This window comes from Nematolebias whitei, chromosome 15 (assembly GCF_014905685.2).
Source record: "Nematolebias whitei isolate Nwh7 chromosome 15, NemWhi1, whole genome shotgun sequence".
NCBI classification, from domain to species: domain Eukaryota; kingdom Metazoa; phylum Chordata; class Actinopteri; order Cyprinodontiformes; family Rivulidae; genus Nematolebias; species Nematolebias whitei.
The window spans coordinates 43,307,465-43,324,376 of NC_056512.1; the positions used below are offsets into that span (position 1 = coordinate 43,307,465).

Genomic DNA, 16,912 nt, shown 5'->3' on the forward strand with positions numbered 1-16,912 from the left:
GAAAACTGAAAGAAAACTTGTTTTTAAAGGCGGGAACTGGCGCTTCTTGGTGGATCACGTGACCGCCGCATTTTAAGATTACAGAAGCCACCAGTGAGAGCATATTTCTCATTTACTGGCAGTTTGTGGTGTCGTTAAATATATATATAGGAGCTTTAACAAATATAGTACTGTTCTTCAAAGTGAACCGGCAAGCCAGATGTGCGGCAAAGTTTAGTAGTAGAGCATCAATGCGCATGCGCATAATGAACGTTGCCAGATCATTTATCCTATTCATAGAATTATATCTATGGTCTGTACGTTATACAGTACTATGAATACTTTTAAAGCCCAAATATATAACGGTTTTGATATTTCTGTGAGCAGAAAACAAGTTTTAAATTAGGCAAACACTCAAATATCTGAAAATCCATGTGCCCACCAGGTGCGCCTTCTGGAAGAAGTTTGCACTGTTAACCGTCCCCCCACGGGCTGAGTGAGAAAGTGCATGCACCCCACCCCCAACCCCACCTCGCCACACCACCATCACCACAACTGAAAAGAGTTCGCCTTCACGCCGTACATATGATGGTTTTAGTCAAAATATCAACAGTTTTAAAGCGATGGTACATGTTTTTTTTTTTATCATATCTGGCAACCCAGATCTACTCTCCGCTTGCGCTTAACGGTGCTAACGGAACTGGACTCCTTCCTTCAGAAACACCCGTGATTTCAGGTAACTGCACTTTTATTTACAATATTTAACACCGACACGTCATATATTAAACATATACTGTTTAATAACTAAAAAAAATGGTTTACTCTGTTTTAAGGCCCTAAAAAGCATCATTTAAATAATGTCTCTCATTAGATAGCTTAGCAACAGAAGCAGCGGACATCCTTCAGAAGAATGCCATAATTTAAAAAATAACAATCCTCAGTCACCAGGAGGCCAGAAGACAAACAACTGATTTATTTTGGAGTCATTGGGACAAAATGGACGTCAATCAGCAAAGTTTTAGTACATTTTCAAATAAATGGAGGAAATTCTTGAAGTGCGTGGCGGAGAACATCTTTGTGTTATCTAACCTGACAGCTGTTGCTCTGGGTGAGTGGCTCAACAGGATCGGACAGGTGTGCTCAACTGAAGCTGATGTGTTGTGTTTGTACGCAGGGATTGTTGTCGGTGTGGTTATTAAAAACTTCAACCTGACTGAGGATCAGCTAAAGCGTGTGGGCTTCCCAGGTGAGATTCTGATGAGGATGCTGCAGTTGGTGACGGTTCCTCTCATCGTGACGAGCGTGATCACAGGTGAGCTGGATCAGTAAGGATTAATTACACCTGGACGTCACCGGGAAGCTCCTGTAACGCAAAAGATGCAAGTTTCACGTTGTGAATGGATTTGTTTGTTAAATTGCTACCTTAACATTCTTGAAACGTGTCCAATTCACCGTATTTTCTGCATATAAGTCGCAGTTTTTTGCATAAATCAGCATGCCTGCGACTTATACAGCGAAGCAACATATTTATGTTTTCCCCCATATTTATAACCCAATTTTTGACTGACATCTGACTGTTTTCATTCATTCTGTCATGGAAAATATTGAACATTACCATTTTCAGGCACTAGAGGGCCGTGGTTATATGGCAAGCCAAGTGTCTCATTAATAGGTAAAAGTCGCTATTAATGTGACACTTGGCTTGCCATACAGGTACATTCCTCTCCGGAACCCCTGGAGCAAACGTCAAATCAGCTGCATTTCTCCGCGCTGCCCAGGCGAAATGCAGCTGATTTGACCATTAAAGAGCATTTATTAAAGAAAAAGTTCAACTGAGACACACCTTTACTATAATTTTGAGCAAAACAAATTCAAAATTCAACAAATTCAAAACAAAACAAAAAATTCTAGAATCGTGCCGCTCCAAGTGTCTGCATGTTGGAGCAGCTCTGCTACTTTCATTCTGAGATTTTGCTTTTGGAAACTTTAATTCCTCTTTTTCTGGATGTAAATCATGCTGTTTGGATGATTGTTTCCTCTGGTATCGGATGCTGTGCAGCTGGAAGGATTTTTACTGAAACTTTTAGTTTTGGACATTTGTTATGATGCGTAACCATGGCAACAAGGCAGTTTTCTACAACCAGCAGCAGCTGATTAACACCTCAAAAGCTCGAATAATATCAACTACAGCCCCAAATCTCAGATGGGTTGAAAAGGATGTTCTGTGGACGCATTCTCATCTACCTGCCAGCTGTGCTCGAGTGCCTGACCACTGAGATCCTGGAACTAGCAGGAAACACGGCTCATGACAGCAGAAGAACAGGAACGTCCCTCAGCACCTACAGTTGGCTGTCCGCAGCGACGAGAAGCTCGGCAGACTGCTGGGAGGAGTGGCCATCGCTCTGGGAGGAGTTCTCCCCGGCATTCAGGCGGTCCTACAGTCCAGGGGAACCGAGAGACCAGCCGAGTCTGGGTGGACGGATCGGACGACATCTGCAGCCAGTTTCTTAGGATCCACTGTGAGATGGACCTTTACAAGAGATCCTTCCTGCCTACAGCATCAGCATCTATAACGTCTCTCAATGAAATGAGGATAACGAGTTACAACAACAAATAATTTCCCTCTGGGATTAATAAAGTATTTTTGAATTGAATTGAAATAATTGTTTTTAAGTGTTAAGCTTGTTAAATTCTTGTTGAAGTTCTCCCTTGCACGCTCCCGTGGCCGCCATTTGGCAGCCAATCGATTTTTGCCACAACACCGGCTCACATTTCCGGGTGGTCAGTGGTGACGCGTAACAAATGCGTCGCGTCAGCGGTGACTCATAATAGACGCGACTTATATGGCGGTGTGACGTGTACGGCGAAAATTACGGCAGTATCTCAGTTTGGGGATTGTGTCGAACACAGTATATATAACAAGAGGAGCTCCAATTAAAAAAAAAAATCTAACAAGTTTATTTAAACAGAAAACAAAATGCAGCAACTGAGCAGTTATCTGAAAGAGGCACGGAGCTGAACCGGACATGGCGTTAAGCTCGACAATGCTCGGCTGCAGCAGCGCTGAAGGCTGAGAAACTAAAAGGACCCGATGAGACGAATGGAGACACCTGACCAAAATGACAACAGGGAGCAGGTGCAGAACCACGGAGGGAAGGCTGATAACGCAGATAATAAAGAATTACAGTTGACCAGTCTAGAAGTGATAAATGCAAAGTCCCGCCCGTTTTTCATCAAGTTTTTCATCATCATTTTGGGACAAGATGTTTCTAATTTTAAAGATATTGTTCAGGCAGAATAAAGTGGTCCTGGTAACATAACACCAAGGTTCCTTATATTAAACACTGACATTAATAAAACATATGTTGTAGTGTTTTGTTGTTTAATGACTGTAATAACCTGCTCATCTTCTGGCAGAGGACGTTATATTGTATGTTTTGTATTTTTCACAGGAGTCACTGGTCTCAGCATCAACACCTCCAGAAAGATCGCAGTTCGAGCGGGAGTTTACTTTATCTCAACAACTCTGAAAGCTGTGACCGTCGGTGAGAGCTTGTTTAGACCGGCTTCGATGCCGGTACCGCACCAACCATCATCCCGATCCCATGTGCCTGAAAGCTTTTTAAAGTCTGAAAGGTTTTCCCGAACTTTGTCGCATAAAGAGACATTTTAAATGTTTCTGTGCAAGAGCTCTGCTGTCACCAATTTGCATAAACGTGTCTATTTTTATTTTTCTGAACTTTGGAGACAACACGCGTCCAACAAAACAAATCACAGTCAAGATTCAACTGAACAACCCCTTTAGCTTTGACACGACAGCAAGACGTTCAGTGTATATTCATGAGGTTTGTCTCGACTTGGATCAGTAAAAACTAAAGCTTGGTTTATACTTCACGACACGTAAGACACCCGAGCTCGCTGACGCAGTTGTGAGACTTTCTTTTTTTGCATGGGCAGTTTATACTCAGAGAAACCAAGGTCCTGGTAAGTCCTGCTGCAGCAGACGTCACACACAAACAGAAACGGCACGGTCGGCAGTTTGTTTTCAGTTTGCGATGCAGGAGGAAGATCTGCCGTTTCTGTTTTTAACCGAGGAGAAGCACTATTTTGTGAATTTGTCTCCAGGAGACCGAGGTACTGCAGGTACTGTTTTCTGAATAATCTCACCCACAAAGTTCTGACCAAACACAATACTTGGCCTATGCTAGCGTTGCATTCGGACCGAAAAAAATCTGACCCGGCCCGAGCCAGACCTGACCCGACTAATTAACTAAACCCGACATGTTATTTAAATGAAGCTGTTACTGCTTTTGTAAGCAAATCAGTTTGACATATTTTAAAAATGCATTTCAAAGAAAGGAAGATATAAGATTTCTTGTTTATAAACAAGTCACCAAATGGATATTAACATACAAAACGAATAGCTTTAAAAAAAAAAACTCTAAAATGGGCTGTTAAACAGACGAACAAAATATTTTTAGAGCAAAATTATTTGGAAAAATATAGAACAAGTCTATTTTAACTGAACGTGCTGCTCGCTTCGGCTTTTGTAGCTTCAGGTGCTGCAACGTCTTCCACCGCAGATGAGAGCAGGGTGCGGAGCAGGGCGCGCGCGGCCGATGATCCAGTGATCCATCAGGAGCTCAACTGGACTTTTTTTTTTTTACCTCTTTCAACCGGTCGGACCCGAGCGTGCACCCGACCTGACACACATCAGCAGGTTTCACTGTGATGCCTTTGTAGAGTGAGTTCTTCCATTTTTAGCTTTTGCTTAACACCTTCCAGCTCCATTATGTCGCGTGTTGTGGGTCAAATGGAAATCCTCAGATGTGTGATAAGAACAAAGCAGGGTGGGCGGGGCCACATGGTCAATTGTGCAATGCGCCAGCACTACTCTGTCTTTTCACAGTCTGATTAACTTCTGCACTCTATTTTCTTTCTTTCCTCACCCTCAGTAAACTTACAGCCCCCTCCTCTACAAGTAGATTAACACAATTTTATATTGTGCTTTCTTATTTAGTTTTCTTTGTGCTGTATGATACGTATAACCGCATCAAAAGCTTGAGACCAACGTGACCCGCCCATCATTTTGGACCGACCCAGCCCGAATTTCGGGTCAGGCTCGGGCCAGAAATCGCCCCTGTGAGACAATACTTCTGATGCGATTGTGCACAGAACCGGTTCTCAGAAGTGCTGCAAGAGCAACAATAAGTATTTTCTGTATGCAGCCACGTCAGCGAGAAACAATTTTTGGCACTTCGAATGAAGTCTAAATCAACCTTAAGAGTTTAAAGTCTTACAAACATAGTCATTGCTTTTATATTCCCTTGTCTTTTCAGTGTTCTGTATCGCGTAAGAACGTGTGTGTGTTTGCTGCAGGACTGATCCTGGTGCTGATCATGAAGCCAGGGTGGGGCTCGCATGCTGTTGTTGCAAGTGACTCTGAGGAAGATGAAGAGTTTTCCACGATTGACGCCTTGTTGGATCTGTTCAGGTCAGACCTGCGCTGCATCCCGTCGTGTCTGCAGCTCCTCACATGTTGGTTTCTTTCATTTTCACAGGATAAGTTGTTTGAATGCAGTTGGACTTTTTTCTTGTCTCTAGGAACATGGTGCCAAAGAATCTGCTTCGGGCTTGTTTCCAACAGGTTGTTTAATTTCCAGGTCCAGGTGTTTTTATCTTTCTATAAAATGCAGTGTTTACAACATTTATTTTTTTTTCCAGTACCAAACAAACAGGCGGGAGTTTCAAGTTATTTCCAGTTCAAACTCCACTATGGTAATGGTTACTTTATACCCAGACAGAACCCTCCTTCTTAAGTTGCGATAACTACGTGATCTGATGTTTTGTTGCCTCAGAACGACACCACCGTTGTTCTGGAGGGTCATTTTGTTGGTGGAGTCAACACGCTGGGCCTCATCATCGTCTCCTTTGTGAGCGGACTGACCTTCAACTCGATGGGAGAACGAGCAAACATGTTAAAAGAGGTTGCCCTCGTCATCAATGACGTCACCAAGTCTATGGTCAATAAAATTCTTTGGTGAGGTGGAACGTGGTGGCTGTGGAGTCAAATGGCAAAAATAATTTGAATATTTATCTTTAAACCTCATGTAGCTGCAGTAAAAGATTTATTTAAGTCCTATGTTGTTTGTATAGATGTTGACCGTTTTTAGGAAGTTGTGTCATATTATTAATTATGATGGCTTCTGCTTTAGGTTCCTGCCATTTGGGGTCCTCTTCATGATCGCAGAGCACGTTGTTGAAGTTCGTGACTGGCAAACGATCCTGAAACTGGGAAAATTCATGGCTGTCGTCATCACTGGGTACATCTTTATTCACTTGTTGCCTTGTGCCTGCGACATGTGCAGCAACGCAACGTATTTATTTATTCTCCCCATATTTATAAACCAAATTTTTTGGCTGAGATCTGACAATTTCATTCATTCTGACATGGAAAATATTGAACGCTACCATTTTCAGCTGCTAGAGGGCGGTTGACCTATAAGGCAAGCCAAGTGTCTCATTAATAGGTAAAAGTGGCTATTAATGAGACACTTGGCTTGCCATACAGGCCAAGTGTCTCACTCCAGAACTTCTGGAGCAAATGTCAAATTAGCTTCATTTCTCCACCCAGACCAAATGCAGCTGATTTGAACATTAAAGTGCATTTATTAAGGAAAAGTTCAACTGAGACACCTTTACTATAATGTCGAGCAAACAAATAATTGTTTTTAAGTGTCTAGCTTGTTAAATTCTTGTTAAAGTCCTCCCGTGCACGCTCCTGCGGCCGCAATTTGGCAGCCAAACGATTTTTGACACAACACCGGCCCACGTTTCCAGGTTGTCAGCGGTGACGCATAATAAATGCGACTTATACGGCGAAGCGACGTGTTTATGTTGTTCTCCGGTTTATTAGACATACAGTATTTGCTCTGATGCGACTTATACGGCGGTGCGACGTGTATGGCGGCAAGTACGGTAGTTAAAGAAATGAAGCTACAGCACAAGTTGATCCAGTCGAGCAGTTTAACTTGATATTCGTCAAACGTACTGAATGCGCTTCCACTTTCATGTTTGATCTTCAGTTCAACTTCATCCAAACTTCGCTGTATTGATTTTTATTACAATACACAAGATTTAGGTGTTTACTGAATTATTGGGGTTAAAATGGTCCTAACAACGCTCCATCATCAAAGCAAAACAACCGCTCCGTAATTTACGAAAAAGCTTCTCTGGAAAGTGAAGATATGAGTAAACGCCCCGTGGTTTCCAGCTTGTCTTCTCTGAGAGCTTCCCGGCCTTTTATGAACATTAGAAACCGCTGCATTTCCCCATTAGAGACCTGAGGACCACAAAAAGAGCATCTGAAAAGCTTAATGACAGAAACCACAAAATATTACAAACAAATAATTGTACAGCATTGTTCTGAGGTTTTAAACCCCCTCCAGGCTTCCTGGAGGTTTTTCAGTTTGTTTTTGGACATCAGCGCTTTTTAAATGGACTTTCTGTCCAGTACGTGTCCACGAAGGCATATTGAGCGGTGCGTTTTAATAAAATAAGAAAATTGAACAAGTTAAAGACAAAAAACAAAACGTCAGACCTGAAATTATTGAAGCCAAGAGCAAAACAACACAAACTGTAGCTAGTTACGCAGCCAGCTATAATTAATTTCTCACTTTGTTCATGAATATTACTGAGCGATTAACTATTAACAGCACGGTCAGATTGTCGCGTCTGATGGACGAACATTCAGAAACAAATTTGAAGTTCTGTCGTCCGTGTTGCCACCTGCAGTGAAGAGAGAGCTGAGCTTCTTTTGGTGCTAATTTTGATGCTAGTTTCACCTTTTCAGTCATATCTGGCAATAATAGTTATTTCTAAATCAAATAAAAACATAAGTTTCTTGATTTGACTGCTCCTAAGCATGCATTGTTCTTTACATTACCATATTTTCCGCTGTACACGTTGCACCGCCCCTATAAGTCGCATCGGTCCAAAAATGTCTAATAAAGTGGAAAAATCCATAAATATGTCACTTCGTCATATAAGCGAAATGAAGCCGATGTGACGTTTGCTCCATGCGAGCTGGACAATGGTGGCAGGATATGGCAAGCCGATTGTGTCATTAATAGCCACTTTTACCTATTACGTGACACAACGGCATGCCATACTACTCGAGTGCCATCTAGCAGCTGAACATGGTAAGGGTAAATATTTCCAGTCAGAATGAATGAAAGCGGTCGTATCTCATCCAAACGTTGGTTTATATTTATGGGGGGAATCCATAAATATGTCACTTCTGTATATAAATTGCAAGGCATGCAAATTATGCAAAAAAAAAACTTGACTTATAGGCCATAAAATACAGTAATTGTTTAGTGAAAGGGTTAAATCTCTTACAGACATTCTCCAAATTGTATTTCTTTGTCAGGGATCATATCCAGCTGTTTTCACCAACGTGTAAATGTGTGTTTCAGGCTCATTGTTCATTCAGTAGTAGTCCTGCCACTGATCTACCTCGTGTGCGTGAGGCGTAACCCCTTCAAAATCATCCGTGGGGTGTCTCCTGCGCTGCTGACGGCGGTCCTCATCTCCTCCAGGTAACTTCATCAGCATCAGAGTTCACGAGTCCAAAGGTTTTATTTTGTGTTTTGACGATGCGCTTTTCCCAAGTTCTGCCACGTTCCCGCTCACTTTACGCTGCTGCTTGGAGAGGAACAAGATCGACCACAGGATCGCCCGCTTCATGCTGCCGATCGGCACCAACGTCAACATGGACGGAACCGCCCTGTACGAGGCGGTCGCCGCCGTTTTCATCGCGCAGTTCAACAGCATCCGCCTGAACTTGTCCCAGATAATCACCATCGGGTCAGACGCAGACTTACGGCAGTGAAACCTGTGTGCGTGAAGGCGCGGGGAACGTTACGGGTGTCGTCTGTTTTCTGTGCAGCGTGACGGCAACGGTTACCAGCATCGGCGCCGCAGGGATCCCAGCGACCGGAGCCGTGACGACGCTCTTCGTCCTGACCGCCGTGGGTCTGCCTGTGAAAGAAGCCTCCCTCCTGGTGGTGGTGGAGTGGCTGCTGTAAGGTTTAAATCACGGCGCTCGTTTTCCTATGCTTCGAGTCAGCCTCACTCGGGTCGACTCGGCGCAACTTTGGTCTTTGCATTGGCTGACCCCACCCACTTCCAGCTCGGCTCTTTCCTCAGCTGAAGTTCTGAGTCGAGCTGAAGACTTGGCGTCAGCAGACTTGGGGCCACTGGTTGACCACAGAGAGACGTCAACCATGAGAACGTTTCCTTTACAAAAATCAGACCCGTCTTTATTAAAACCCCACGACGCTTGTTTTTCTAGTTTACTTTAAAAATATGTGCATCATGTGTGGAGGTGCAGACGTTTCCGTGCTTGTTGGCTGACGACAGAGTTCAGAAGGAGCTCTAGACCAAATGAGCGAAGGTGGCCTCGACTCGGCCATGTCACATTCGTTGCTCTAGACTTGACCCAGGCGCCGGCGGACCACAGTTGCATTCTGACCCAAAACATTCAGATCCGACCCGACCCCGTCCTGTAGCCAACATTTCCGAACCCACCCGGACCCGTCGAATTAACAGTAATCACAGGTCCAAACTCAAACCCCCCCCCCCCAGACACTTTTAATTAAGCTTTTACTGCTTGTATAGTTATTAATGGTCGGTGGACGCACATGGCTGAGGGGGTGTTTGTCCTTTCATGGCTGTCAAAAGCATTAAGTCCCTGCTTCTGCTGCATTCTGCATTATTCAGACACGGACCACGCTCTGACATGTCTGCTTTGGGATCTCACCTGTTTGAGTCGTCGGCCGCGCACGTCTGCTGAGCGCAGCGGCTGAATGAGCGTCCATTTGGGCTTTGATGGATCACTTCCCGGCTGTATAGTCCCATCTGAAGATTAACTGAACTTTATTTGATTATTTGACCTCTTTCAAGGCCGATCAACCTGCGGTCAAATGGCTGTGTATGGCTGGTGATTGTATGGCAAGCCATGTTGCCATATAATTAGATCGCCAGCCGTGCGCGTGCGCTGACGCAATCAAAAGCCCGACCCGGCTCGCCCATCCAACACATTATTACAGCTCGGCCCGAATGACCCGGGTTAGAAATGACAGTTCTCCCACAGAGACCCTGGAATATAATAAATAGTTTATTCTTAAAACAAATGAGGCTGGCGAGGCAGCAAAACGTGCATCTATTGATCACACGAGGAAACAGAACTAAATACAGAAAAACTAACGAGACGAGTGCAGGAGACCGATTACACGAGGGAGCAGGACTGAAAACACAGCACGACGACAGGCTGCGGTGGAAAAGGATGACGAGTGTTTTGTGACTTCTCACCTTTTTACCCACTGGTGGTGAGTTTCAGGCGGCCGTGCTGCGACGACCTGTTCACACCAACGATTCAGCAAAACGAAAACTACCGAGACGGATCAGAATCGAGTCTGAGGTTGAAGCGAGACATTCTGAGACCGGACTGTCCAGATCTGTAAAAGTCTCTTCTGATGTGACAACAAAACACTTTCAAGTTGTTGTTTTTTTTAATTATTTATTTTGTTTATTAGTTTATGTGGTTTGTTTTTTTTTAGGGACCGCTGCAACACCGTCGTGAACGTGCTGGGAAACTGCATCGGCGTCGCTCTCATCCACATCATTTCAAAACGAGAACTGGAAGAAATGGACCGCCGAGAGCCGGCGAGAGCAAGGTGCCACTCTGGAAGCTCTAAAGTCGTAACGCGTGTGCGTTTCTTTGAAACGTTCGGTCTCTGGAGAATACCAAACGTTCAGGTTTTCAAAACTCTAAAGTCGTGTTTGAAAACGTTTGCTCAGGAGTTCAGCGTTTAGTTATTTCATGACAAAAATCTTCTCCAGGCATAAAGAAAAAGTGACTTTTATCTAAGCGAGCTGTTCAAACCAAGTTATAAACAGGGATTATAAAATGTTTTGCTGCTTCACCTGGTGTGTTGCGCTCCGTCTTCACAGCATGGGAGGCGAGGAGGTCGAGGGACAAGAAGTCGAGGGACAAGAAGTCGAGGGACAAGAAGATGAGGGACAAGAAGTCGAGGGACAAGAAGTCGAGGGACAAGAAGTCGAGGGACAAGAAGTCGAGGGACAAGAAGTCGAGGGACAAGAAGACGAGGGACAAGAAGTCGAGGGACAAGAAGTCGAGGGACAAGAAGATGAGGGACAAGAAGTCGAGGGACAAGAAGATGAGGGACAAGAAGATGAGGACATCTTTTATTCTATGGAGGAAATCTGGCCCAGCGCTTCATCTTGGCTCTAGCTGTTGGAATCCTTTATTTGAATCTGTCCGACTTTCTCTTTGGCTTCATTTTATAACAAAATAACACAAGTTTAGAGGCAACACAATAAAATAAAGACAAAAAAATTAAAGGACCGTTGTGTCTGGGTCTAGTTTGTACAACCGATACAACAGTTGTGATGCAACACGTTTAAAAGACAATAAAAACAGACTCAAACTTCCTGTTAACTAGAGAAAACAAAGCGTTTCACGTTATCAACCTGCAGCTTTCATCACCTGTTCAACAGAAACCACAGCTGGATCAGCTGGACTGGGCCTCAGTTTTAGCTGCAGGGTTTTCCAGATGTTTATGGTCCAACGGCACCACCTGCAGGAGCACGTCACATGAAATGAAACTTTTGACTCGAGGATGGAAAACACGAAGAAACCTTTGTAAAGCTGTCGTAAATGTTTTTAAGAAAGACTTTATTATTTAACAAGAGGACAGTGCGGCTCACATCTACTCACTTTATCGTCTTAAATCACTCGTTATCAACTTCACAGACTCTGCCACTGGTACATTTCCATCTTTAAATCACTTCTTGGTCTGCTGCCTTCATACATCTCCTTCATGTCTCTGCGTGAGTGCAGCTACAGCGTGCGCTCTCAGGACATCATTACCTGCAGCGTCCTCTCAGTGCAGACTGAATTTGGCAAAAGGGCCTTCTTCTACTCCGCTCCCGTTTCCTGGAACATCTTACAAGAACACCTGAAGCTCTCGACCTCCAAGGGATTTAAACATCTGTTCATGGCAAAAATCCACGCAGACGTGTTCCTGTTTTAATTTGAGTTTCATAATGTAGCTTGTTTTTATTTTGGCTTATCGCCACTTCTATTTACTTTTTATTTTATATGCCTTTTATGGTTGTTTATTGCTGCGTCTCGTCTGTGTCTTTTTTTTTATTTATTTTTAAAAACAGGTCTCTTGAAAATGAGTCGTGACTCAGTAAATAAAGGTTGACACAGCGGGGTCATCAGCACCGATCGAGCTCATCGATTCCCAACAGAGTCGAAGAAACAGCAAGTCTGTGTAACAGGAACCGTCTTTATTGACCAACGTGTCATTTCAGCTGAGAACTTGACATTTATGAAGCAAAACCACTTGTGAAAACTTCACCACTCAAAGAAACATGTAGGTCAGCAAACAAAGAGGGTCATCTTGTGATGAGGACTTTGTCCTGGCTCACTATTCCATGTCACTGAAATGTGAAGGGGGGGGGGGGGGGGGTTGCACGTGGATTGTTGTGTCCACCTGAATTAAAAACTAATTAAAAAGCGAAATGGTTAGGACGGGGTTCGAGCCTACCCACTGCTCCACCTCCCAACCAGAAACCAAACTGCAGGAAGGTGTAGTGACCAGATCAGAGTGGGGGAAATGACGAAAGTGATGAAGAGGACGCCCATTTGTCCTCTGGACTCCTCAGGTCCCATCCGAGCTGCAGGAGAAGCATCATGGCCTGGACCAGGTTCTTCTCTCTGAAACACACGACGCGTTCACGGTTTGTCGGTTAAAACTAAACGGAAGTCTTCAGATGCGTAAATACGGATGTTACAAACTGGACTGGTCCACGAAACGAGCAGCGTTTTACCTCAAGTCCACGATGATGGATCCCGTCCCATGATGCACGGCGGCCGCCGAGCCAAACGCCTCTTCATCACAACATGTAGATGATGTAGGAGAGGAAGACGAGGCCCATGACGGCGAAAAACATCAACACCAGAATGTCCACCATGATGGAGGCGCTGGACCCAGTCGACAGGAGGATGCGCAGCACAAACAGCAGCTGCGAGGGATCGGAGCTGATCGGAAGCGTTCGGGTGGAACTCGGCTCGAGGCCCCGCCCACTTACGATTTAAACCGAAACTGACGTTTCTGCCTTGAAACTGAATTTTTAAGTTTTGAGACAATTTCAAGATGGTCGCGATATTTAATTCGCTTCAATTTATTTAATTTTACAGAAGCTGAGCTACAGTTTAGTGCAAAACAATTTACTCATCTGAAAATCAAATGACTTCTGGGATCTTTTGTTTTTAAACTTTCCTACCAACAATGGATGTTAGTAAAATATCCAGTCCACCAATGAACAAATTGTATTGCAACTTCCAGGAACTAATATACCCGATGGATTAACCCAATTCAAGATGGCCGCCACAGCTAACAGACCAAGAAACATAAAAATGTCTCTGCCAATGTCATATTGAGCTAAAGTCTGGTGTGGTAGTAGCCGAGAGTCATTCACAACACGGCGAGTTCTACACTTTGCCTAGGATCTTCACATTAATGTTTACGTTAGCAAAATATTTCCTGAAGCACTGGACAAATTCTAATGGAACTCAGAAAGTAAGGTTTGTGACGGCCATCTTGAATTGGATCGACTCCAAAAGTTGGTCCTATTCCTGGAAGTTTTATTAAAATCTGCCCACCTGCTAACGGAGTTGACGCCAAAGAATTAATGGACACGTTTTAAACTAAACCTTTGTGCGAACGATAAGAGCTCAGAGTGCGTGTTTTGGATCAGTCTCAGCTACTACTACACCAAATTTTAGCTCTACGTCTGTAAAACTGAAATATAAACGACCTTGTGCTTTCCAAGGTCAGAGGATGCGGTGCTATGCGTGATGGGCAGATAAATAAATACTTTAACTGATCCTGCGGTTCTATGAAAAACTGTGGTAACACAAAAAACAGCTAAATTATTTAGATAAGACGTCAAATGTTGAGTAGAAATTTACTTGAAGTCGCTTCATTTTATTTACCATAAATAAAGGGCTTAATGCATTTATAACTTTTATATCATATTGACCATGTTTCTGTCTGAACTGCGTCAATGTTGAGTAACTTCATGCTGGTTTGTTTGTGAAAGCTGCCAAACAAGTGATTCGACGGGTTTTAAGAGTGTGACGCAACAATTCTGTAAATGAAGACGAGACGAGCGGTTGTCTGAGAAAAAAAACAAAAAACATTTTATTGATTCTGCAGGATCATAAGTACAGTTTGAAGTGCTGTAAAAGGGCAACAGGAGATGATATCAGGTCCTCAGTCTGAGAATGTATTCTGACTTTTGAATACATGCGTATGACAATATGCATATCTTTATTTTTTTATTTAAAAAATAAAATTATATCAAAAACAAAGGACATTTTATAATATGGAATGCACAGATCTGGTCCGAGTGCTAAACCTGCAAGTGTGGGTTATATGGTTTCGCTCTGCGACGTCTACGGGATGAGAGAAGCAGGGGATGGAGGGAGGAGAGGGACTGAAGCGGGGAGGAGACGGGAGGGGAAGGAGGCTGCGAGACGGCGCTCAGTAGTCACGTCTGAGCCGAGGAGCGGCGTTTGGCGCAAAGAGGTCAACTCCCGACGAATATCCAGGTCAGACGAACGACTCGCCCCACCTCAGGGCTGGGAGACGGAGAGCATCTGTCCCCCGTCTCCCTGGCCCCGCCCACTGACATCATCTTTGTAAATCCACCGACCGCCGTTTGCCCATTTTTTTTTTCTTCCCATTTCATCTGAACTCAAACCTTTAGGATAAAAGAAAGCTGGATTTAATGCGCTCAGTAAAGAGATGGAAGCTGCCGGTGTAACTTTAAATTACAGATTAACAAATCTTCGTTTCGTCTCGAATCATCTGCAGAGTTGCATTAAATAGTTTTAAGGATATTTATCACGGACAACTTGCATCAAGGTGTACTTTCCAACGTCCCCACATTCATTAAAAACTACAAACCACTTTCACCTGCAGGCGAGTCGCTTCACCTTTATGAATCATTTACAACTACACAGCTTCATCCAGCGACACATCGAGAGCCTTACTTAAAGGTACTTACTGCAAGGCCGTGAAATCCATTTAAAAAAAAATCTTAAAGATTAAAAATCTAAATGTTTTCCCACGTTTACAGGGAAGTGACTGAAAAAAGCTTTTGGGATGAAACTGACGATTTTGATGTGTCTTTTTGGTGCATTAATGCTCAGATTTAAGTATCAAGTGTTTTGTTTACATCGAGTGCGGACCCACATTTCAGTTTACCGGAGTGAACCTTTTCAAACTCCTCCATTTCTTATAGTTCATCTTTATCAGCTTGATTTCATAGTTCACAATAAATACCTTTAAGCTGATTAAGCTGAAAATTTTGGCCCCTCCCCCAAACTAAAAAGCCCCGCCCCTTACGGCTCATATCTGTGGCAGTGCATCACGAGAATGAGGTGTCTGGTCAGGGGGATTTTATTTACATCACTGAGAAACAAACATTGGTCTTAAATGTTGTTAAAAGCCACAAAAATCACGTTTTTGAAGTGGCAGCCTTTTTTTTTTGTTTGTTTAAAATTACACCCAAAAAAAAAAGATAAATTAAGTTAATGAGCCGACTACCGCTCGTTAATTTGCCTCGTTAGTTATTTTACAGACCGATGATCATGTTTGGGACTGAGCTGGCAGCTTAGATTAATATCAGTCCGAGCCGTTTCGACATTAAACTCTTCTGACAGAAATTCTGTTGTCCTGGGTTTCCAAAAAAACGGAGCAGTTTATTCATCACATTGAAAAAAAGAAAGCAAAACAAGAACAGCATGATAAACATCTACCACAGGGACATGTTCAACAGTTTCTCTCACGTTAAAATGGAAAAACTAATGGAATGTTTTCACACAAAAACAGTGGAAGGAGTTTAAAACGAAAGGGTTCACGGCACAGAGCTGCGCTCGGCTTTCTCTCCGCGAGTCGTTTTAATAGACGGGAAGGAACTCGACAAGTTTTTCTAAACACTTTAAAAGGTTCTCGCTGCGAAGTCGTGATAAATTTCCACTCGAATGTCTCCTGGACCCTACGCTCGTCTGATTCGGCCGTACTTGTTTATCTACACAGCCTAACGCAGGTCAACCAACGCGACTCGAGCTTTCAGCCGATTCAGCAAAGCGCTTCGTTTACATCGAGTGCACACCCGCACATCAGAATTGCATATCTGTGAAACTACCGGAGCGAACTCTTTCAATCGGCTCCGTTTGATGAAGATCAGCAGAATGTTTTTTTTAACGTTATACTTAGTGAGGAGTACCTTTAAAATTGATCATTTAAGACTGGAGGGGCATTAAAGTTGCAAACGCAGGAAAAACAAAAAGAACACGTACAGTACGAGCACTAACTGAGGTGGCGCCATCGTAGGTAAGACTCGTCGCGTCTCCTAACCGGTCCCTGATCCCTCCTGCAGGAGGTGCTCTGCAGTCAGGCTTCCAGTTTCACATTACCCACAAGGCAGTGCTGAACACGAGCATGAAAACTTGTGCAGACGAAGGCGATATGTGTCAATACATTAAAGATTCTGTCCTGACCGGTGCAAACGAGGTTAAAGGAACGCACAAAGAGGAAATAAAAAGGTTTCAGCTCATTTCTCATGAACTGAGACTCAACACTGCGTTTCCAGTCTGGTCAAACATCAAGCTGCAGGACAGAACGAAATGTGGATCGTCTCCACAGAACCACGTCTGCACTCTCGACTGGCTTGTGAGGAATTATTTTGTACATTTTAAAATTTTATTTTCGTGCTAAAGCTATGATGAAGCCGTGTGATGCGGCCCCCCCCAGACTTCCAGCTGCGA

General features: G+C 43.6%; 1 protein-coding gene across 1 annotated transcript; it reads left to right on the plus strand.

The window, feature by feature from the left end:
- Positions 1–975: 975 nt before the first annotated feature.
- LOC119421233 (excitatory amino acid transporter 3-like) lies at positions 976–11,296 on the plus strand. Its single transcript, XM_037688610.1, has 12 exons — positions 976–1,087; positions 1,154–1,291; positions 3,432–3,524; positions 5,359–5,473; positions 5,584–5,626; positions 5,838–6,019; positions 6,195–6,302; positions 8,457–8,579; positions 8,653–8,847; positions 8,930–9,064; positions 10,602–10,718; positions 10,996–11,296. The coding sequence occupies exons 1-12, from the start codon at positions 976–978 to the stop codon at positions 11,294–11,296; spliced, it is 1,662 nt and encodes a 553-aa protein (XP_037544538.1).
- The last annotated feature ends 5,616 nt before the right edge of the window (positions 11,297–16,912 follow it).